The sequence below is a fragment of the Sinohyriopsis cumingii genome, chromosome 6, assembly GCF_028554795.1.
Source record: "Sinohyriopsis cumingii isolate HCF-2022 chromosome 6, ASM2855479v2, whole genome shotgun sequence".
In the NCBI taxonomy this organism is placed as follows: Eukaryota; Metazoa; Mollusca; class Bivalvia; order Unionida; family Unionidae; genus Sinohyriopsis; species Sinohyriopsis cumingii.
Genome location: NC_142966.1, coordinates 79,053,047 through 79,078,260, shown reverse-complemented (window position 1 = coordinate 79,078,260; position 25,214 = coordinate 79,053,047). Strand labels below are relative to the sequence as shown.

General features: G+C 35.9%; 1 protein-coding gene across 4 annotated transcripts in view; it reads right to left on the bottom strand.

The window, feature by feature from the left end:
• LOC149797289 (uncharacterized) overlaps window positions 1-25,214 on the bottom strand; it is a 130,644-nt gene that overhangs the window by 78,338 nt on the left and 27,092 nt on the right. For 3 of the 4 annotated variants that reach the window (XM_089962010.1, XM_089962011.1, XM_089962008.1), the window contains exons 5-8: window positions 20,754-20,958; window positions 17,906-18,075; window positions 16,483-16,530; window positions 9,387-9,429 (exon numbers count right to left, since the gene is read on the bottom strand). In XM_089962010.1, coding sequence (XP_089818136.1) covers window positions 9,387-9,429; window positions 16,483-16,530; window positions 17,906-18,075; window positions 20,754-20,958 — 466 coding nt within the window. The remainder of the gene's footprint in view (window positions 1-9,386; window positions 9,430-16,482; window positions 16,531-17,905; window positions 18,076-20,753; window positions 20,959-25,214) is intronic. The other variant, XM_089962009.1, reaches the window with a different exon arrangement.

Below are 25,214 nucleotides of genomic sequence, written 5' to 3'. Positions count from 1 at the left end.
ATGAGGCATACCTGATCCATTTAGAGTAGCCCAATCTAATAACCTATTTTAGCCCCAAAGCCAGTGTTTTGTGATGCTATGTCTTGGTTTTATCTTAATCTGTATGACAAGCCTAAGAATGGTGCCACAGACATTTTCCATCTACCTCAGATAGCATCTGCATTTTCGCCTTTCTCAGTGGGTCAATCAAAGAGAGTAGGCAAATAGTTATTTTGTGCTTGCCTGTAGACAGCAAATGGTTCTTAGAGAAAAAAGCATGTGTCATTATTTTATTATTAGTATGACCAAACTATCGGAACAAAACTGTATGTAGTTTGGATCCATGAACAACACATGTAGCTCATTCGCCCTGCATGCAAACCTAGTGCTATTAGGAAGAAAGTCTTGTATGACAGCAGCAGCATGATCCAAGACAGAAGCTCAATGACTTGAACTATGTCAAGACATGGCCAGGACAGGTTGAAATACAGCTAGTCAGAAAGATTCTTGCTGTAAACAAGATTGTCTCTTCAATATTGTCTGAATGTGTCAGAAATCATGGAGAGGTATGTCCCAATCTTGACTGAGCTAAGTTTTGTCTTCAAAGAGGAAAAGAAAGAACATAGCCATCATTAACAAGAGACCAGTCTGTGAAAACACACCACTTCCTATCATGTCATCAAAGCTGATGGCCTTCTGTTCGGATCCTTTCCATTATTAAATGCTCAGCTTCTTTTCATGGAAGGTTTCGCTGACAAGAGCCAGGTATGAAGGAGGAGTTTCCCCAGACATGTAAGAAATACTGATGACCTTGGCTGCTTGAGCGGCATGGGAACTGTTACATTCCTCCTGGGTACATCTGTCATGAGGTCAAGCTAATCACTGACATAGGATGTGCCCCAATTGGAGAGAAGACAGGCCATTGGCCTTGGCATCTAAGTCTGGGAACAAGGAGATAAAGGTAGGCAGTTTGATGTTCCATTCTGTTGCAAATAGGTCTAGCATCAATCAGTCCCATACTGTGCAAACTAGATGATGAATGGATGAAGAAACCGCTCCATATGAAGCAGCTGACCTCTCTTGGATTACAAACCAGCCAAGACACTGAACCTGCCTGGGAAGTGGCATATATATATGGTATTTGGTATATCAATATAGGAACTCACATTCCATAATGCACAGTTCCAGGGATTTTTTCCCACCTAGTTTTTGAAGTGGTAATTCACCACAATTGTTTTGACTGTCTTCCCTTGCATGTAGTCACCATGTATAGCCTATCATGTGCTGAAAAATGGCATTGAGTCCCACAAAACCAAACTGACTTCATGAGATTGCTTGCAATGTCTGACATGAAGAGGGATGACGAAAGGGGTCGGGGTAGATAAACAAAATCTAGCTTCAATCCAGAAAGACTTGGCTCACCCTATTGTTTGGCCAATTCATGTCTGGCAATAAAGAAGGAATCTGGTGCCCACAGTAGGATCAATGTTGAGTGGGAGAGAATTGGCAAGTCAATTATTGGTTTTCTTGGAAGAACAGAAGTTATTTTCTATTTCCACTGATGGCCTGCCTGCAAAGTTAGGACATATACTTGCCTATAGTTCATTGGACTATGGAAAATATGTTGCTGCAGAGACATACTCGTGAGGTTTTTTACTGACAATTATCCTTTCTCTGGTACAACCCCTTACATGGCTGAAATGAGTCAGAGGCAAGTGGAAGGAGAACAATAGTGGCAACTCCTGTGCTGCCTGCTTTGTAACCTCCTTAATATAGCTCCCAAAGAAATGGGAGAACAGAAAGGGAGATTATGTAGTTTTGCAACATGATGAGATCCAAGTGAATAAGATTGCAAAAGCTTTTCTTCTTGTCCCACAAGGTATAATATAAATGTAAAGTGTTAAAATTCTGTAAAATGTATATACAAAAGATAAAGATAACATGTAAAATCCTTACAATGTATGGCAAAATTTTGCGATACATCTCATAAGGAAAACTATGACTGTATTATATACCCACAGGACATGCTGTCTATATATCAAATGGGTAATACCTAAGGGTAGGAAGTAAACAGGTTCTAATTTATTCCAAACACAATGTAAACTGAATTAAAAGAAAGAAAAGAAGCTAAAGAAAATATACTTTTTTGAGCCAATGTTCCCATGAAAGATAATTACCCAAAAACAGGAGTGGTACAAGATGACAGGTACAAATTTGATTTCTTCTTCCAGATATTGAATTTAATAATAATAATAATAATAATAATAATAATAATGATAATAATAATAGTAATAACAATAATAATAATAACCACAAACCAAAAGGTTTACCCAATATAGTTCTTGACCCCATTGCCCAATCCTAGTGCAGAAGTAATATTAAAAGAAGGAAATTATTATTTTGAAAATATGAAGAGAACTGGCTATATCGTTACTGAATAGCAATGATGTAAAAAGGAACTTTAATGAAGAACTTCAATCAAATTATGACCCTACCAACCCAGCAGGCAGAACCTGGATGCATGAGTAATCCAAAAGAAGTAGAATATGAGTTGATATCAAATATGGAGTCAGGTAAGGATTATGGAAATATATGTAATTTAGAAAAAACTATCAAAAGACTTGAACCAAAATGTATCCCATTTTCTGCATTGAGACTTGACCCTATGACCCCATCCTGGGCAAGAATGGTATTGAAAGAAGGCAACTATGTGATGACATTATAATCCAAACACAAGGTAAACTGAGTAAAGGGATTATGAAAATCAAGTGATGAAACAAGCTTGAACCAAAATGTGTCCACATTATAATTCCTGACCCTATCACCCACCCAGGGGTAAAACACTGGGGTAGGAGTGGTACTGAGAAAAGGTGATGTTACATTTCAAATACAAGCAAACATATTAAATGATTATAGTGAAATAAGCAATGTAGAAAACATTTTTCAAGAACTTTAACCAAAATGTTAATGTTAACCCATAGAAGTTCTTGACCTTACAGCCCTACCAGGCCAGGAATGCATGGGTAGGAGTAACACAGAATGTGGGACATGTGATATTATGTTCCAAATAAGATGTGAATTGGGTAAAAGGTCACATCAAATTATATAATTAAAAATATTGAAATAAATGGTGTCTCCAGCATAATTCTTTACCCCACGGTCCATGAGACAGGGGCATGAATGATAATCATTGACAGTGGATATCTGATAACGTTACACTCCAAACAAAGAACTGAATTCATGTTAGTGTTATGGAAATGTTGCCTGTGAATAAAATTTTAACCAAAATCTTCATTCAAAACATCACCATTACAATTCCAGGACTACAGGGCCACGCCCAAACCAAAATGCATCCTTGCTGAAAGCTTGTGGCAAGCTTGCGATAAGCTAGTTTGATGTTTATAAGCTAACATGGATGCTTGCGCAAGCTTGTACAAGCAAGTGCAGGCTTAGGCAAGATAGCTGGATATAACCGCAAGCTTGTACAAGCTTTCTTGTTTGCTTCAGAAATTAAAACTAGCTTGCACAAGCTTTCTGGTTTGTTTCATAAAGTAAAACTAGCTTGCGCAAGCTTACTTGTTTTCTTCAGAAACTAAAATTAGCTTGTGCAAGCTTGTTTTCTTCAGAAAGTAAAACTAGCTTGCGCAAGCTTTCTTGTATGTTTCAGAAAGTAAATTTAAACTAGCTTGCAACAAGTTTCTTCATATATATATATATATATATATATATATATATATATATATCCATTGCTTGTGAAAGTTTGAGACCATGTATCCAAGTAGCAGGCACCATCACTGTCATGCCCCTACGAAAACAAATTCATGACTTGATGAACAATCATGAAGTGTTCATGAAAGTTCCTCAGGTAAGTTCATGAACTTCAAGAATTTTGATGAATCATGTACTTGAAGTTCATGAACACACTGATGAATTTTTATGAACTATTATAATATCTTTGAAGTTCCTGAAATGTCATGAACTAATGGTTCATGAACAATTCAAGTACTTTGATGCAATACCATGGTATTTCTTAAAAAAATGTATATTAAATATCTATATCATTATATTCATAAAATGTTCATGAAAATTTATCATACAAACTTCTCACAATATTAGTGAAATTTAAATAAAGGTGAATTTTTTCTTCTTTTTTTAAAATGATATACTGTATAAATGTTCATACAGATCTTTAATTCAATACTTGTTTACTTAACCTGAGTATTTCTGGATTAATATGGGAAAATATTTTCTGGCCAGCATCAACAAAATGTATTTGCTTTAAAAAGCTTTCAATGACTTTGTCCTAACGTTTTTTTTTCTTCTCTCCATTACTGTTATAAACTGCATATTCTATTGACTTAGTCACTGGTTGCCAATTTGCAGTAAAAACCGAAATATATTAACAACGATTATTCTGATTGGATGACTTTGAAAAAAGACGTGATATGATTGGTTAATATACGCGCGCGATTTCAACAGTTAAGCTTCCTCAGAAACCAAAGATCATGCAGATGGTCAGGCAAAAACCTCGAACAAAAACCGTGGACTCCATGGAATGGACAGATGAGAATATTTTCAATATCATTTTTTTAAAGTAAGTAGAAGTGCAGAGAAGCGACTTTGAAGAATGTGAAGGAAATGATTTGGTGAGAGCAAAATTAGAAGGAAAAGTGTACCAAGCCCAGATGACCAAAATTACGGTGAGTATCTTTTTCTTGGTCATTCGTGATTATTTCAGTAGAAGTTATATGGATATTTTATTGGTTTATATATGTCATCATATTATTTATAACCAAGCTAATGACATGATTTTGTTCAGACCTAATTTAAACTTGCTCATCGAAGTTTTGAAAATCACTAAACATTATCACCCTCACCCCCCAGTTCTCGATACCAGCCGTGGTTCGATATCGATAGAAGTTGAGATGTTCGAGATCGTTTTCTTTTACATGACATCATTATTTCTATAATCTGATGTAATTTGGTAATTAAAAAAAAAAAAACTTAAGAAAATAGTTAATGCGTGAAACTGTTCACAATAAAAGTGCAAATAACAACGTGATGAAACCGGAAGCAGCTATACGTAACATGATGAGTCGGAGTGGATGCATTAGTGACATACTAAGGGCCTATACCACACAAGTATGGAGTTTTATCAATAAAAAATGGCGAACATATTTGAAAGCATGAAATAACCGTTATCTGTAATATATACGGTTATTTAGTGTAACGATGTTGTCAAAAAAGAATGTCATATTTTACTGAATAAAACATCCGTCTCCTGTGACTATACTTATGGCTAGACAGATTCTGTTAATATAAAACAGTGACAAAATTCTGCAATAATATAAATGCTCAGTATTATGTGTAAGGGATTAAATCATTTTTGAGTTGGATCATATTATTCCAGTAAGTAAAGTGGGGTACAATGATAATGTGCTAAAAGCTAAAAACAATGTTGATCAGAGATTATCTGTAATTAACTAACTTTACCTTTTTTTCAGACCAGACAGCAGAAAAGTAAAATTGTTAGAGGATGAAGTTTGTAGGTGAAGGAGGAAAATTTGAAAACTGGAGGATTCAAGATGGAAGAGACATTAAATTGTGACTGCTGCAACAATGTTAAAGATCCAAACAGTAATCAGATGGAACAGCTTAATTTGCAGAAGGAGTCATTCAGTAGTGACAATGGACAGGATTTGATTAAATTATAGACCCTGAACATCTTCACACAAGAGTTATCAGACAGGTCAGTCTCTGGAAGAAGATTGGTCAGGAGAAACCCCAGCTGAAAGACAGCCCCATAATGATGAAATATGCTTCAACAGTTGATTGCAGGCAACTGCCCCAATATCTCTTGAACATTTTTCAAAGAAAAAGTACAGAACATACAAAAAGTGTTGCTAAGGGTAAAAAAAAAGAATATCACTTGTCAGTTTAAATTTATTTGAAATCAAATACAGTTTTTAAGATAATATGTTGCATTTTATACTGTATTAACCCCATCCCCCATCTAAGGTTATTGTATGATTCAGGATGAATAGGTATTTGTGACTTGTCAGGTAATCATATTTTGTTTTATAGGCACTGTTCATGAAGTCATGAATCATTGAGAAACTTTGTTCATTGTAGCAAGAAATCTCTGCAAGCTTGCAACAAGCTAGTAACAAGCTTGCGCAAGCTAGTAACAAGCTTGTGTTTACTTATTGTACTAGGTAAATAAATAACAAGCTTGCGCATGCTTTTGCAAGCTTAAAGGAGACCAGAAACCAATGGAAATATAGAATAATAATAAAAGTACTATAGCAGAAAACCTTATTCTGAAGTATCATCTGCGACCATAATGCCAATATTTAAATATTGGCCTATCTTCTAGGAGCTGAATTTCCGTGACCTCATATGCAAAATTTCCGCGCCTATTCGGTTACTTTCGGGATGTGACGTCATAGTAGCGACTCCAGCAGCCCAAGTGGGAGTTGCCAGAGTAAAAGACAATACCGTTTTGCGTTGCTTACGGGTGTTATAGAACATTAAGAAAAGCCTGTGGACATATTTTGTTTTCTTTTCCGAAAGATAAAGGCATCATGAAAGAATGGATACATTATTACAAACGAGTCGATTTCAAAGCAACACCATACAGCACTATGTGCTCGTTACATTTCTTAAAGGAATGTTACGACAGGGATCATGAAAAAATAGCAGCTCAAAGATACGCAAATGCTAGGCCTAGACTAAAAGTTGGCACTGTTCCAGACATACCTTTGGACATTTTAAATCTTGGGAAAATAGTTAAATGTGTGAGTTACGAAAATAGGCAGAAGGACGAGTAAGTGACCACAAAATGCAACAATCAATCCACATATCTTTTCTCTAAAACAGCAGTGCTAAAAACAAATCTGATAGCCCGACACCCTGGGCCCCTTCTGGTTTTAGTTCCGGCCCATCCTGTTTTCAAAGTGAGGTGCCCGTCAGGCTTGTCGAAACTAAAATTGTTTGCCTGAGGAAACTTTGATCGTGCTGGTGAAATGAGTAAATGTATTTTCAAGATGTTGACATACATGCCTTAACACGGCACAGTCTAAATCAAATCACCTCTGTCCTAGGTGAAATTTAGATTTGATTTTAATCAAATGGAAGCTTTGCTAAAAAATAAGATTCTAAACCTGTCGTGTTTCGAGAAAACACAATTTTCAGTAATCTTATAAAAATTAAAAAATTGTTAAAAAATGCATTGTATACATGTAGTATGCATAAACGGTAATCTGTATTAATTGGAACTGATATAAAACTATTCCTTGGGCAGTTTAAAAAGCAGCGATTGAAAAAAGGTAAGTTTCACATTAACTGTCTGACAATAGAACGGGGAGGGGGGCTATTGACCCCCCCCCTTGCCCCAATGTGCGACCGCCCATTTGACGTGCCTTTTCTCGCTGTGATACGCCTTATTATTCCCCCATGACAAGCCCCTTTTGCATATTCTGGTCAGTTCTGGCTAAATTGCAAAATAGCTAAAGTTTTGATTTAAGTACGCAAACAATAAAGCCGGTGTGACTAATGAACAGAATCCTTATCCCTGCATTGATCTTGTGAAAAGGACTGCCCTTCGGACATACTTCAAAGAAACCATGTTCGACAGTGTGTGTATGTGTAAGCATCAGCAATCAGCAATAACAAATAAACGATGCCTATTTTGTTGTTACTTACGATGCCATGGACTTCATTTTAACAGTTCAAATTTGCAGTCACAAGTTACCGTACATGTGGCAACTGTTTTTCTCAGCTTTATGCCCCACCTTTTTTCCTTAGGTTTAAGTCTTAATGCATGTAACACTGTTTGCTGAATAAAATATTTAATCAGAATTAGTTCTTTAGGGCCACATATACTGCATGGTATATTTTTGTTTTATTCCTTGTAATTTAATCATGGTAATTAAACTTTTCATATACGGTAGAGGAATGTCAGGTGTTAACTGGCCGAGTTTCTTTGGCGGAAATGGAGATGCGATTTTGTTTGCAGAGAAAATTTCAATGTGATCATTCATGTAAGCTAAATGGTGACAATTTTTATTCTTTTAATTATTTTTTTTTACTATAGTACTGTTGTAGTTGTTTAAAAAGTCTGAAATTTACTTGAATAATGTTTAATCTTCACGTTCTATTTACTGAAGAAGAAAAAAAGAAGAAAAAAAGTGTTGTATGATATTAATTATTTCGTCCAGTGCCGGGTTTAGACGTGTGCGCGTGTGATTTGAATTTTTAACGTAGCTTTAACAATTTTTCAGTCATATCGCTACGATGTCAGCAGTGTGGCAGTTTAGACTGGATTGCATACGTTATATTTAAAAATGGTTTGGGGTTGGGGTTTTTTCTTCTGACAAATGAAAATTGACAGACATAATGTAATAATCGGGACTTTGCTGCGCAAAATTGAGAGATATTACGAGATCGGGATGTAGATGAGGAAATATCCCCAAAATCGGGAGGTTTTTCTCCCGGCTTGAGAGTTGACAGGTATGAACTGTCCAGGCTTGTGGAATTTCATTCAGGACTTTAGTTTATTTAAGTCACCAGCCCGGGGCCTGTGCCTAACAAATTTCTTTTAGCACTTACCAGTACAGTACATAAACTATTATATCAGACTGCAGATTCAACTTTTGAATGTGTAACCCAAATGTGGTCTCCTGTCTGCCTCGCTCGCCAGTGTTTATGTTTGTATTCGAGGACTGGCTAGTATAGCGTCACGGTACCACGTGATCTGTCGTCTTATCAAAACTCAGAAAAACTCGGCAATTTACGGAATCGTGGTATCTTCCACTCAATATAATCACTACCTGCTTACGATATTTAATTTATAAACATAGCAGTCGAATTAAACTCTGTAGAGAATTACATACGTTAAAGGAAAATTTTGATTTCTAGTCTCCTTTAAGCTTTCGCAAGCTTGTGCATGCTTATGACACTTTTGTTAAATAAGCTTGCGCAAGCTTGCTGCAATGTTCCAAATACAAGCTTGCTGCAAGCTTTATAAATAAGCTTGCTGCAATGTTCCAAATACAAGCTTGCCGCAAGCTTTATAAATAAGCTTGTGGCAAGCTTGCTGCAAGCTTTAAAAACAAGCTTGCAATTTTGGTTTGGGCAAGTACGGGCAAAACCCAGTTATAGGAGTAGTAATGAGAGAAGGAGTGTGTCACAACCAGAATTCTTTACTTCATGGCCTCTCTCAGGGGTGGTAACCCAGGGGCAGGAGTGGTACTGAGGAAACGGAAGTATGTGATGAAACCATATTCCAAATATGGAACAGGCTTACAGAGTTGGAAATGCAGTAAAAACTTTAATCAAGGCTGCCCACACGCACAAACACACAGACACCTGCCCCCATCTAGAAGAAATAAAATTCTAACATGTACCATGTTGAACCTTCCTTCTGCTCTCTGCACGTTGGACTGATAGCTGGAAGAAAAATAAAATCAGTGTTAAATAAGCAGCCAAATCCATTTCTCACTCGGTGGCTGCAGATATCTCTAAGCTGACACTGAGCAAGATAAATCAATTTGATGATTGCAACTTCTGAATATATTTACCTAATATCATCAATATTTGTATACCATGCACTAAATACCTTAATGATGACATTTACACATTGCTACATGTACTCAGATGTCATTTATATGGCACACCTGCAATACACTATGTGTTACATTTACCGTATTTTCCGGCCTACAAGTCAATGCAGAGTATAAGTCGAATTGACCAATTTTGTAAATTTTCCATCCTTCGTCCATATATAAGTCGATTCGGAGTATAAGACAAGGCCAGGTCAATAACTTGGCTTTGTATTTTATACTAGTAACTTCCGGTCGCATGAATATTGATGGTATCATTGTATGATATTCCATATTACCGGCAATCATGAAATTGCATTACCGATGCTAACATGCTTGTGATTTTACTTCTGAACTGCTATATTTTGTTATCAATTGACACAGCTGAATAAACAGTCCATGCTTGTTTTATTATAATTGAAAGCACATCCATGTTGTAGTTCATTTTATTACCTGTAGTTACGAACGTAACTTATACAAACTTGTCATTTTCTATCATAAGTTTGAAAGTCACGGACTCCGTTAAATCGATTCATATATTTATATATATATATATATATATACATATACTATTTTTTAAGTGTTTGTTCTGTTTGGACTTGGATATAATTAACATTTTATTACTAATCTATTCAATGATATACCCCACTATTATCTTTATCGGCGAGTTCGAATACAGAGTAATGGGTATGATCTCTTGTCCTTATAACAAATTTTGTATGGACAATGACTTCAATAAAATGTTGACAGATTTTCATTTCCCTAAAAAAAGCCTCATTTCCCTACTGGCAGCCTCGCTGATTTGACCTATTCCGTCGATTCTTGCCCTCAGTCTAGTTTCAATTATAGCCAAAGCGCTAAGCATGTTTAATTACACTGCATAGCCATGTGGTTGTTGTGACAATGTACATCGTAATTAAAACAAGAATGAATTGTTGATTTAGAGGTGTTTATTGATAATGGAATATAGTAGGCTCGTAATACATGAGGATTGTCACAATCATCAGGTAACTCAAAATACCGTCTTTTTCTCTTTGCAAAAGCTACAAATAAAAACCGCCCTGAATAAAAGAACAATCTTGTACACGGACAATTTTTTTCATCTCTCACTCTCACTCTCGTGCGCACACACACAAGCACGCGTGCGCTCACAATATATCTGATTTTAATTTAGTTTAAACCATATTTGTTTTAATTATGATATCCATTGCAACAAGAGCCACGTGGCTGTGCATGCTATGATTATTCCTTCCAGTTGAAACTAGTCTTGAGTGCAAGATTCAACTGATGAGAACTTTACAAGTTCCAGCTTAAAAGCCGCTGTGTAAGACTTGCGTGATTTGACAGGAGGCATTGTGAGATAAGTTGTATGATTTGTACGGGGATATTTATATGAATGATTATGACTGAAAAGATTGATCAAAATATACCGAACTCATTAAAATGTGCCAGTACTATAGCAATGAAAACAATGCCCATGGCTAAATTCAGGGAGTGGGCATCATTTCCTGTTGTACTTAATCCCATTGATCTTAAAAACGGTTAGCGTAATTGATGCGGATTAATGATAAAGAACAATGGGGTACCGGCAATATGGTAACTAGTATCAGTAGCTAAAGCCAATATCAAGGTCTAAACAATTGCGGTAACTGGCTTTGATTGTTGTTGGAAACCAAAGACCAATTTATCAACAACTGGTATAATCAAAAAGAGACACCGAATCATCAGCTGGTTAAGAATGAATATAGGTGAAGTGTTGACATTACAATTTGCTTTAAACTGAATTGCGAAACTAAAAATCATGGATCACTGATGATCTATGAGTACTGGTAGTCCATCTATATATCTGATTTTAGTGTAGTTTAAACCTAATTTATTTGAGAAACTTTGTCAAATACAATTAGAAACATGATTTGGGGGATTCAGTAGAATGCATGATCTACATTATTTTATAAATAATCATAGAACACTCGAGTTAATATGGATTACATCCCTTTGTAGGATCAATTGGATCCATCAAAAAGCTATGCCGGTAATTGCTCACGTGTGTCCAACATTATACTGGAAAATCAAATATTAATGGACCAGTTATTTCATATCTTTTTTTTGAGGAACAAACAATATGCTTTGAATTAGTACAGTACACTATAGAGTATAGACCGTAAGTGTGCTATGCGGCCCGGTGAAGTTTTTACCGGTACGGTAAATTGTTTTCTTTTATTTTATGTTTGAGAAATAAGAAAAAACACACAGAATGCAAAATAAATAATGACAAAACTTACAAATATAAACGCAGTCATATTAGTTTATGACAATTTATTGACATAGTAATTTAACATGAATTTATACTTCTATGTGACCTGTTTTCAATTATGCCGATTATACAGCAATGTCAATAGCATACCGGATACTTTAATATAAGTTGATGCAATTTCAATGATACAATCCATATATAAGTCGATTCGGAGTATAAGACGAAGACCAAACTTTCAAGTCAAAAAGTATCGACTTATATGCCGGAAAATACGGTACTCACTATATGCAAAGCAATCCATCAGGGAAAAAAGAGCTATGGGCAAGAAAAATATTTCTTACTTGAACGTGAATGAGCTGGAGAAGGGAAATCCAATACTCCAGGGATAAGCTTCCCCATTTCTTCCCACAAACATGGGAAAGAGTCTATTAGTCCCAAATATTTTTACACTGGTATTGAACAAAACAATTAAAACAAATTAACAGTTGATATTTTTGACCAACAGACTGAGATCTCAATTCCCCAAACCAGAATATATGACACGGCATCACATGGTAGCATGGCTAGATTACAAACCATGAATACTGTAAATTTATTAATACTCTTTGAAGATTTTGATTTTTTTTAAAAAACACTATGTATGTGACTCCATGAGCAGTAGTGCCCAAGAAAATGATCTAAACACAAATAATACTGTAGAGAAACTGAGATCAATGCATAGGTAAGCACGTATCAATAAAGCATGACTTACTGGTCACAATGACCTAGTTTTCACTGATGGCTAAATTACTAAATCATGAGAATGACCAATTTTAGAAGTCCTTGAAGTGCTATCAATCTTATACTGTGCATATCCTCAAACAATTCTTCATCTTTGATCATGCATGACCAAATCAGGATCTTTTTCTATTAGGATAATTCCTTGAAATCTGGCTTAAAATGTTTCTCACAACCATGTACTCCACACGACACAATTACCAAGTTATTTTACTCCATAGACAATAGTGCCTTAGAAAACAAACTTGGAACAAATGATAAGCAATACATAACTGATCACAATGACCAGGTTTTTGAATGATGGACATAGGAATGGAATGTTAACCCAAATTTCTAAATGTTTATATGCTATACAATATCCAAAACTATGCCATTTATTTAAACTAATTAAAAATGCAACCTCTCCTCCAATCTGTATGTTTAATGTCTTACAGCTGAGAGTTATTTATATAAAAAAAAACACAGACATGCATGCCATACTTTGCACAGCATGTGATGGTTTCATCTGCTGTACGTCTTATTATGACAGGATTCAGTTTGAAAGAATATATCTGACAATTAAAGTAAAAATGTTCTTTCCATCTATATACCATATAAAAGTACAGAAGGTAACTTTTAAATTTATCTCCCCTTGCCCCCACCCACATCCAGGATGTTTACCAGTTTAAGCATGAGCAAAACCTATGACAGATTGTTTGAATTTATTGTGGGATGGGTGGGAGGGACTGATATTAATGTTATTGGGTAAGTATTTATGGTGAAACACAATAAATTAAATAGTCATTTCTTTGTCTACATTATCAGTCAAATTAACACAAGAAAAATGTAAGAGGATGAAGAAATGGAAGAGCATCCAACCTCAACTTCAACAAGGAGCATGAAGACTACTGCAAATAGGAGGTTCTCATAATGTGAAGGCAGCACAACTTAAGATTATACATTTATACTTCTGCAAAAGAAAGGCCTGTGGGGACTCGCACCTTGCAACTGCCTTCCAAGCAAAAATTTCCCACAGGTGAATCTAGTGACAGTTATCAGGCCATGCCCAGAGATGAGGTTATGTTGTCATGATAACTGTCTGGACAGCTACCAGTGGACCAGCATGCCATAAATAGAACCTGGAGAAAGTGGACTGAGCAAGCAACTAGACACTAATTTGTAAAAATGCGCTCATTACCCATGTACACCTTCAAATTAAGAAGCTTCCAAGATGTCAAGATCCTCTTTATGATAGAAGCACAGAACTTCTTTTAATGCAAAGCATCCCTGACAGGATTCAGGAATAAAGGAGTTTCCTTGGACACAAATGGAATACTGATGAACTTGGCTGCTTATGCATTGTGGGGGTTACTATGGGTACATCTGTCATTAGGTTAAGCAGATCATTGACCCAAGATCTGTACATTCAAGGAGGAACAATCATAGTTATTCTTTAAGCATTGCCACTCATCTTCTGGATTTGTTTTAGTATTAAAACAACTGGGTAGAGGCATAGGTCCACATTGCCTTCAAGCCAATTCATGGATTGTCAACAGCTGATGCCTCTTGGTCAAAGGGTAGATAAATGAAGCTGGGCATTTTGTTGTTCCGCCTCATCACAAATAGGTCTAGCACTGGTTGGACCCACAGAGTGTAAATTTGATGAAGGATAGATGGATGGATAGATCACTCCTTATGAAGCAGATGGCCTCTACTCAGTAATGAATTGTCCAGGATGCTGAGCCTGATAAGGGTGTGATGATGTCTATAAGGTATCGGACACACCGCTGGAGGAAGTCCCATAACATAGCACAGAACTCTGGCGATTTTATCCCTCCTTGTTTGAAGATGAAGTTTACCATGATTGATTTGTCCAACATCAAAATTGTCGTCCCAAGGATTTTCTCCGTCAAAGTGCAAAAGGTGTGGAGAATGGCCTTCACATTCAAGAGACTGATTTGCACTGCTGGCTTGCCACTGACCATCAAAGTGCAAAAGGTGTGGAGAATGGCCTTCACATTCAAGAGACTGATTTGCACTGCTGGATTGCCACTGACCATCAAAGTGCAAAAGGTGTGGAGAATGGCCTTCACATTCAAGAGACTGATTTGCACTGCTGGCTTGACACTGACCATCAAAGTGCAAAAGGTGTGGAGAATGGCCTTCACACATTCAAGAGATTGATTTACACTGCTGGTTTGCCACTGACCATCAAGAAGCACAGTAGCAACACAGCAAACATATCTGTAAACCTCTGGATGGGAAGATCCAAAAGTATTCCTGCTGCTTGCCACTCCCTGCCATGCCATTGAAGTAGGAAGTGATTTCATTTCATGAGATCATAACGAGATCATACTGTGAAACATTTTATTTTATGGCTTTCAACTTTCATGGTCTAGGCAAAAAGTACATATTTGTGGGTACCTAATTTCATGGATCAATCATTTACACAAAGAAATAAACAATAATGTTTATGTCTCTGTAAACATTAATATTGACATTCATTACCATTGATTTGCAAGCCAATAGGTGTAATTAAGTTGATTAATTTAATTATTTTTGGCTAACATCTGGCGTAAATGAGGAGACTTAAAGAAAATGTCACTTTTTTTTCCACACATGTATGAGATAAAATAGTTAATACCACTATTGTAATCTCAAGTAATTAGGTTATCACGTGTTCTTTAAGAAGAACTCATACAGCATAAAGTTCTCAACAATTAGGGATTAGGAGCATGAACAATGCCATTGATGGTAAACCCGTTTCGTTCAAAACCATCCAAACAAAAACATACTGTGGAAACCGCTTGTTGCTGGGTGACCTTGACCTTGTGGCCTACAATTAGAGCTATTAAGTTCTGATGAATGCTGGAGTTATTAATGTGTGTATTTTGATGGCTGGTACTGATTACTGAAGTAATTGCTAGAAAATATGCAAAACATAAACTGAGAAGATAAGATACAATGGAGATGTACAACTGATACCAGGTATTCGTTGACCTACCTTTAAGCCAACTCACTTTAAGTGGCTTATCTGAACACATGACAAAACAGCAAAACCATAATCTGAATTCTGATGCCACATGGATGGATGGATGGAAGGATATCATCATATCAATGAGCTGAAATTGCTTTTCAATCCAGTTAAAAACGTCATCAATACTTTATCAGTCATAAAAGTCTTTTTCCTTGTCAAAAGACTTAAGACTCCTGGAAGAAACCACTGCATACAAGTTAGCAAAGTCATCTAGAGATAGCATATCCCCACCTTGCAACAGTTCCCTGCTTATTTAACAACTCTCATTGAAAGTATCCCATGATCCAGCACTCTAATTTTTTTAGCTATTTATGCCACACTTTGTTGCCATGGTGAAATAAAAAGTATTGAATATGGAAAATTCTAAGTATCAAAAGACATTTTATGCCAGATTAGTATACAATACAGTTGTTTCCACACTTTACCTACCATTGTACTAAGACTTTATCATATGCTCATTTTTGTCTCCATTAAGTTTACATTGTCAGAATCGTTCATTATTTTATGATATTGAACACCCTGATATTGCATGCTTGTGCACAACATGTGTTCCTAAAAATAGTATAGTGTATTAGGAACTACTTTCTAAACAAACCATGTACACTCATGTAAATTAGACAGTTTTGGTTGAAGAGATTTGTTTGTGAATGAACTAAACAAGCTGTTTCAGCCATTTGAAGTAGAGATGATAAAGTTAACAATGTGGACGAGTTCGCCGAGTCAGAAACGAAACTTTCAAACAAAGCACATGAATGAATATGATACTGAATGCAATGTCAAGAACAAACATGAGACGCAGTAATCGAAAATACTGTTATGATCACTGAAACAGTTATTTAGAGAAATAGTTATACCTTTTTGCAAACAGAATGGTTCAGACTATGACTAGTGCTCTCTAGGGTCTAAAAAATATAGAAAAGCATATTGAGGCCAAGGGCTATCGCATATCTATCAGAGATGTACAATTTTACAAGTCTCTCAAAACTACTAGATTTGAGAAAAAAATGCACCTGAAGGTTTTTTGGTAGGAAACTAATAGCCTCATAGCCTCTAAGCCAAAACAATGAAAACATTATTTCCTCTGGCTAAATGGAATGTCGCACAACAGCTGCTTAGCAATTTTCCACAAGTTAACTATTCTGATACAATGTTTGGCTAACAACAGAAGGCACACACTGTATGATACAGGTTATAGCTGGGGTCCCTCCAACAGCAAGATGTCTTCTTTAGCTAGTAATAAAAATGATTTTTTAAAAAACTTACATTTATGCATTTCCTCAAAATGTAATTTTTTAGTTCTGCAAATCTGATTGACATGTCATGCACACTTAATACACACTAAAACTGTACTGGAACTGTGGGTACATTTCTCCTTACTGCATTGAACTGACCCAATAATCCAGTCCATCACAATCAGAATTGAGTTGGATCAAAATGAAAACAAAATCCATCCATTCCAGACCATATGGAAAAGTTGTTGTAATGCACATTCATTCACAATATGACTCTAAATTTCAATTTGAACTAGACCAAAATGATAATTCTATTTCAAACTACTGTCAAGCATGTGACAAAGTTCATAGGTCGCTGGACTGTGCTCTTTGCATATCAATATTGTTATTGTGTAGTAATTAATCCACAGTTGTGTAATTATTTTGGAATACAGCATAAATTCAATTACTTTGTTTCTTGTAGTGCATTTTTTTTAAAATTAAGCCTTGGATAGAATAAGAAAATGAGTATATAATGAAATGGTTACTGCATTTGTATGGGAAAATAGGAACTCATTTTCTTGGATGGATACATCATTCCCACAGGTCATGCAGTATCCATCCAAAAAACTCGTTCATATTTTCTCAATTTGAAATGTTGTTGAAACTGGAAACAGATATATGGACATCATAATGCATGCCCTGCCTTACTGTGGTTGTACAAAATAAATACCTTTCAACCTGTTTGTACAAAACATTTCATTAGTAAAGAAACAACAAACAACAACCACAGTATGGCTGGATTGCAAATCATTAATACTGTACATTCATTTTAATCCATGAAGTAATGGTCATTGTAAATTTTTTATTATTCCTTTCAATAATAGTCATGGAATGACTATTATTAAGTAATGTACCAGTATGTTGACCAATCCAATTAAAAATTCAATTGGTGGTGGACTCTTAAACAGAAAAATTTCTTCCATCCTACCATACATTAATTCTGGAAAAAAATATTTTTCTGGATGTAATGTTTAAACTATAATACACCAGTGTGACTTCATACCAATTCAGCCTGTTTTTTTAGTACAGCATTGACAAATCTCTGGCCTTTGCCTTTTAGAACATGAGGACATGTTGGATACCATCTGCAGTGTTCTATCCAGGGGTTATCTCCAGGCTCCCAGTTTCGAAGACCACCACCACACTGGTAACATCTAGTGTAGTCTTGATTACCTGCAAATAAAATTGTATTTGTAAAACTAATGCTTCAGCAAAACAGTGTATATAATTTAAATCATTTAGTAAGCACAACAGTTTACCAGATTTATTAAGTGAACTAATTTTTGGACCAACATTTTATTCACCATAATATTTTCTAATGAAAAGAACATAATGCATGTACAATAAAGGTTGACAACAGAATGGACAGTTCAAGAACCAAGGTTACATATGGAGCACTATCAGGTTGTGCTGTCATGGTGTTTTGTCTATTAATATTATTTGATCAACACTTACTGTAAGCAATTTATTTCATCTGCAATCTGACAACGGACTTTTGTTGTAGTGGTAGCAAATCTGACACTCTACTGGCTGTTACACATATAAACTCTGATATTCTCTCATAATTTATATATATACCCTGGGGATAGACTGATTCACAACTTATTAACTGTTGATAGACCAACCCTTAATGTATATACTACAACTGGAGGACCCAGCCCTGAAGTCATAACATGGAAACAACCGACATCCATACCATTGATGTAATGGCTAAAAGATTAAGGCACTGGACTCATAGTAGTCTTCATTTTAAATTACATATCATTTATTATAATCCTGACATATATTATTTGGTTATCTTTTCTATAACTTTTTCATAACTTATTTTATTGAAATGTAATCATCCTGTATTCTAAAGCTATTATTTTATCTGTTGTTTTTCTTTTCATTTCTGTCTGCAAGGGGAATAACACTGTATAACCCCAAACCTGTGATTCTAAATAGTCTTTATCCCTTGCTTTCTTCAAATAATATGCTCAGCCTACCAGATGCAAGAACACCTCATTTATATGCATGGATCTCACTACCAATCAACTTTGTCCAAGGTTTTAATAATACAAACATATATTGCAGGTATGATAAAAAACATCATAAATATGGCCTCCAGAGTAATAACAAGGTCAGTTAGTCAGATAGTACGTGTGTGTGTGTGTGTGTGATTTGGAATTTTTAACATAGTTTTGACAATTTTGTTTTTTCAGTCAGATCACTATAATGCCTGCAGTGTGGCAGTTTATAGTGGTGTCTAGCACGGGGGCATCATGTTGCATACATGTAGCATCATGTCCCACCCAGACACATTATCTTGACACCAGGCTAACGAGTCCTAACACTAACCTCTGCTCAGCACCTAGTAAGGAAGCTACTAGTACCATTTTTATAAGTCTCTGGTATGATTCGGGGTTCGAACCTGTGGCCTCCTGCATTGGAGGTGGACACTCTAACCTATAGGCCACTTGGGTGATCAAATCAGAGAGAAGATCACCTCATTAGTATTCTTAGATCTGGTTCATATTGATGATCTAAACCTATATTCCAAGTCTGATAAAAAATCCGATGAAAAACATGGTCAAAAGTGGCAATAAGCATGACGGATGCACTATGGCTGGTCATATCATAAGCTTACTTAGTCTTACAATAAGGTGAGCAAATAATAGAGAATTCAAAACTGCATATATGAGTGACTAGTATGTTCCAAGTATGTTTTGCTAGAACTACCTTACTGGCAGGTGGCATTATTTCTAGCGGTCTGAAAGGCCTTGATGTCAGGATCCTCAGAAACAATGAAGACCACATTTTTGTATTGCAGGGGTGTTAAAAGATTTTTTTTAGTACCAATCATTTGCAGATCAACATTATTTGTATAAACTTGCAAAACCCTTAACCCACCATGCATTTTCACACATTTGATCTACAAAGTTGAAAATAACACATGCTGATGGACAATGGACAATTCATAATGGATGCAGGAACATACCATAAATTCATTTGGTCTTAAGTCCATGTGAGTTAAAATGTAACCTGGTCATAAGTGCAAGAAAGTATGAAAATGTGATCTATATATAAAATATGAATATCCATTTCTGAAAATAATAGCCATGTCAAGCTTAATATCCATAATAGCAACAGTGTTGGAATATCCATAATAGCAACAGTGTTGGAATATCCATAATAGCAACAGTGTTGGAATATCCATAATAGCAACAGTGTTGGAATATCCATAACAGTAACAGTGTTGGAATATCCATAATAGCAAGCAACAGTGTTGGAATATCCATAATAGCAACAGTGTTGGAATATCCATAATAGCAACAGTGTTGGAATATCCATAATAGCAACAGTGTTGGAATATCCATAATAGCAACAGTGTTGGAATATCCATAACAGTAACAGTGTTGGAATATCCAAAATAGCAACAGTGTTGGAATATCCATAATAGCAACAGTGTTGGAATATCCATAACAGTAACAGTGTTGGAATATCCATAATAGCAACAGTGTTGGAATATCCATAATAGCAACAGTGTTGGAATATCCATAACAGTAACAGTGTTGGAATATCCATAATAGCAACAGTGTTGGAATATCCATAATAGCAACAGTGTTGGAATATCCATAATAGCAACAGTGTTGGAAAAATTAACTAAATGCACCACTAAATGTTTGTAAAAAGTGTAACTGTGACCTACATGAACGTCTGTTAGCAGTGAGCAAAACTATTGAATTAAAATGAATACAGTCATCAGTTTTCTTATTCTGCATACAATTTATGCCACCATTTGAATACTGACAACTATGTCTCTTCTAAGCTTTGCAGGCAAGATCTAAGACAGAAAGGCAAATTTTATTCACCAGTGAAAAAGAATCCTGCTTCTGCCATTTGCTGTGGAGTCTGATCCAGATATGGAGGCCAGCCATGACTAAAAGTTGCAATCCGATTAGGCAATGTGACATGTTCTGGAAACTTTGGCCTGTTATCTGCTTCAGATTGGGCTGATTCTTCCACAGGATGGAATGGCACTCCAAGAGTTGTCTCCCCTGTTCCTGACTGGTGTTGCTACAATATCAACAATGTCCCAGTAAGATGGGGTGATTATTGGAAATATAGTGCAACTACCATAATGGTCACACATATCTTCAATAAAAAGCAGGGTCTAATTTAAAACAATAATTCAGTGTTTTAAGAAAAACACATTCTCACAGCTCCCTCATTTAACCGTATTGGCCACATAGTCCCAAAAGGAAAGGATATACCACTGGGGCCAAAATTACCTGCCCATCAACATTTGTATTTTCATGCCTCATATATGTATATTTTAAAGGGTGAAAGTATAAAACAGTTTTCAAGTTAAGATCCAGGGCTTGCAGATGAATCATGGTGTCACTGTCAATTCCATGTATAAATTTGTCTTGTCCAGGAGGTATATGGTCATACTGTGGGTATCTCAGTAGTTTCAGTGTGTAAACAATTATACCCCATCATAACCTAGGGGTCTCAGTATGTGTTTACAATTTCAGTCATTGACAGCACATGCCAATTCTCATACATGTGAGATAAACAACTAAAATTTATATAAAGCCTTCCATACCCTCCCCAAAACCAAGTAATTACATCAAAATCCAAAAAACCTGGCCACAATTTACACCCACAGACTACCTCTGACCCAAGTTTCATGGTCTTGTTTTAACGCTGTCAGAGTTCAAGAACATTACACATGTATATATAAATATATACATATGTATGGACAGACAAATGAACAATATCATGATATATCTGTGCTTCTTTGAAATGTACTTTGACAACAAACTACAACAAATTGTCCCTACATTTCCCACCTGAATGGCAAATTTGGAAAATAGAGAACACATATCTGTATGTAATAGCATCTGATGGCATCTTGACACAACAGAGCTAATTAAAAGCCAAGATCAAAGAAGCAAAAACGATGATATGCACATCAACTTTGAGAAGATAAACCCTTCCAAAATAAATGCAAACAGGAAGCATAAGAAGACAAAATATAAAAGGTACAACAACAAAAAAATTATGGTAATAAAATAGAAGATAAACAAAAAATAAGTAAAATCCATAAAACATGATAAAATGTGTTTAATATAATGAGTTCACATCAAAATATGTCTGACTTGCAATGGTGAAGTTAAAACACTCGACAATAATGTGTTAAACTGTGGGCAATCAGATGGTATGCACTCGAGATTCATATACATGAGGTATGCATGTGTCCAATATGTGATCAGGTCAATACCACCTCAACTCTGTGATTGTTCTATATAAGACAAGCCACTCTCCAACAGGAGGTTTGATGTTGTGAAGTTAGTTTGTGCAGTTCATATTTCACATGTTTTGCCAAACAGCAAGAACATGCTGATCAATGAATATGGAAACTTCCATTTGGAACAAGGTGATTGCAAAGCAGTTTTGGCTGCTTTATCTGCCCTTCCATTGAGCATAATACGAATGTCAACAACAGAGAATACTTTTTCCAGATCATATACCATATATATTTGCTTATATGATGAGTCCAACCACAAACTGCACAGAGCCAGATCTGCCATCACATAATGCACCAGCAGATCTGAGTCAGTGCAGTTTGTTAGGAATAGTCAGAAGAACAAACAACATAGACCCTGATCTGCAATGACAGACAGGACCAGGCACATTATGTACAGCTGATCACGATCTTTGTTGTTTTCAGTTTGACTTGACCTATAATCAAGTATACATGGTAAGCAAATCATGTTTTTGTAAGATCTAGGATATTAATGGGTTGTCAGATTTAACATCTGTAAGGATTCCAATCTGGAAAGGGAACCTGAAAATACGACAGAAGTTGTCTTATGAGAGGTTTCAATTTAGTTCAAAGATTTGCCAACAGTCACCACATCAAACCCAGTTTCTAATCTCCCATTCATATAAAAAGTCTTAGAAAAAGTTGTTCTATCCCAATTTGTATCTCATCTGAATTCAAACAGTCTTTTTAGCAATGTACAGTCTGCATATCGCCCTTGCCACAGTACTGAAACTACTCTTCTAAAAGTATTTCATGACATTATCTATGCTTTGGATAGTGGAAAGATTACAGTCCTCACCCTCCTTGATTTGTCTGCAGCACTTGACACAATAGACCATGATATATTACTTCACTGTCTCCAGCATGTATTTGGCATTCATGATACAACCTTACTGTGGTTCAAGTCCTACTTGGTCAACAGGACACAAATTGTGTCCGCAAATGGAAAACACTCCAGTCCAGTTCATCTACATTGTGGTGATCCACAGGGGTCTGTTGTTGGACCTGTTCTCTTCATTCTATACACTCAGCCACTCTCAAGTGTCATAGATCATCATCCAGTGTTTCACCAATTGTTTGCTGACGACACCCAAATATACAAATCTAGCCAAGGTGTAGAGAGGTGCATTTCCGATGTGAAATCATGGATGACATGTAACAAGCTGCAGATGAATGATGATAAAACTGAGGCCATTCTGATCACAACACAGACTTTCTCATTCACATCCTTTACCTCAAACAATAAATATCAGCAACACCAACATTAAATTCACACAGTCAATAGGAAACCTAGGTGTTACTCTGGACAGTACTCTCACATTGCACCAACATGTCATGAACATATGCAAGGCTGCATATCTTGAGCTGAGATGCATCAGCTCAATTCGCAAATATCTTTCAGTTGATGCCACTAAAACACTTGTGTTCATTAGTACTTTCAAGACTGGACTATTGCAACTCAGTTCTGTCTGGTTCATCTCAATATCTACTCCAGAAACTTCAAAACACAGCTGCTCAGATCATATTTAGAGTACCATGATCAGAGCACACCTCCCCGCTGCTCTGTACCCTACACTGGCTATCCATTTGATCCAGAATCAAACACAAAATTTGTTCTCTGTGCTACGTTTCACTGATGGACTCCAGTCCAACATACCTATCTGACCTCACCCATGTGTACACACCAGCAAGATACTTATGCTCCTCTTCTGACAATCATATACTCATTATTCCCACTATGAAAATGAAGTCATATGGACAACGTTCTTTTGCATACCAGGGCCCAGCAACGTGGAATGAATTGCCCACTGAACTTAGACACAAAGACACTGTGATCCCATTCAAGAGTGCTCTTAAAACTCACCTAAGTATTTCAACTGCAAGAACAAACTTAAAGACCTAATAATGTTTCCTACCTTAAATATTTTCAGCATGTTTTTTATGTTTTCTAATTTCATGGTGTTTGTTTTTTGTAAACATATCATTATACATGTGTTTTTTTATGTTATAGGTGTTGTCTGATGTTGTAAAGTGCTTACAGCTTCTAAAGATTAGAACTATACAAACTCCTCATTATTATTATTATTATTATTATTACTATTATATATAGATAAATGAAATAGTACATAATACTCTTCTTTCTGACTGCATGCAGTTAAAAAAAACCGACTGAATCAGACTGCTCATTAAATTAACCTAGTAAAAAGTCTGGGAATAATCACTGTGACCATTATCAATATCACATGTCAGTATCTATAGTTTGAAACATTCATAGTTTTCGTTTTGAGTCAAGAAATGTGGACATAATGCAAGTCACCTATGTTAATACCTAACAAGTGTAATCATCTTCCCTCAATAGCCAATTAAGTTTTCTTGTTAAGGGCATTAATTGACTTTCACCCCATAAAGGATACTTTTTCAATACACAATTTCTCCTAGCTATATATACCATAGGTTTATATGGACTTAAGATCGACAACCCTTAACTAGTGATGATGAAAATCAGCAGGGTTCTTTCTTATTCCAAGTGCATGCTATAAACAAAACTAGGCAAAACAGTAGTTTGATTGACAACCAGATTGATAATGGACAGATGGACAAGCAAATATATGCTCCAACTTATGGCAGGTAAATCAAAATATGTAAACATCATTTGACTTATTTACCACATTTAAATACTGCCTGCTTACCAAGAGGGAAGACAAGAATGGTCTCCACTTTTAGAAATAGACTGGTACCAAATTATGTCATTTGTCAGTTATTGCTGATGTGCAAGTGCATGCTATTAGAGGGATGAAGGTGTGGACAGCGCTTAGGTGGGAGTGCCCATAATATGATAGGATAAATACATGTAATGGAGAGATCAAAGAAATATATTTTATTTAGAAAACTGATTCTTCTTCAAATTCATTAGCCCATCATGATACGCTAGGAAAATAGGTAAGAGGCAGATTGAGTTACATCCTCTTACCCTGAACCTGTGGCTGGTTTCATTCTCTTC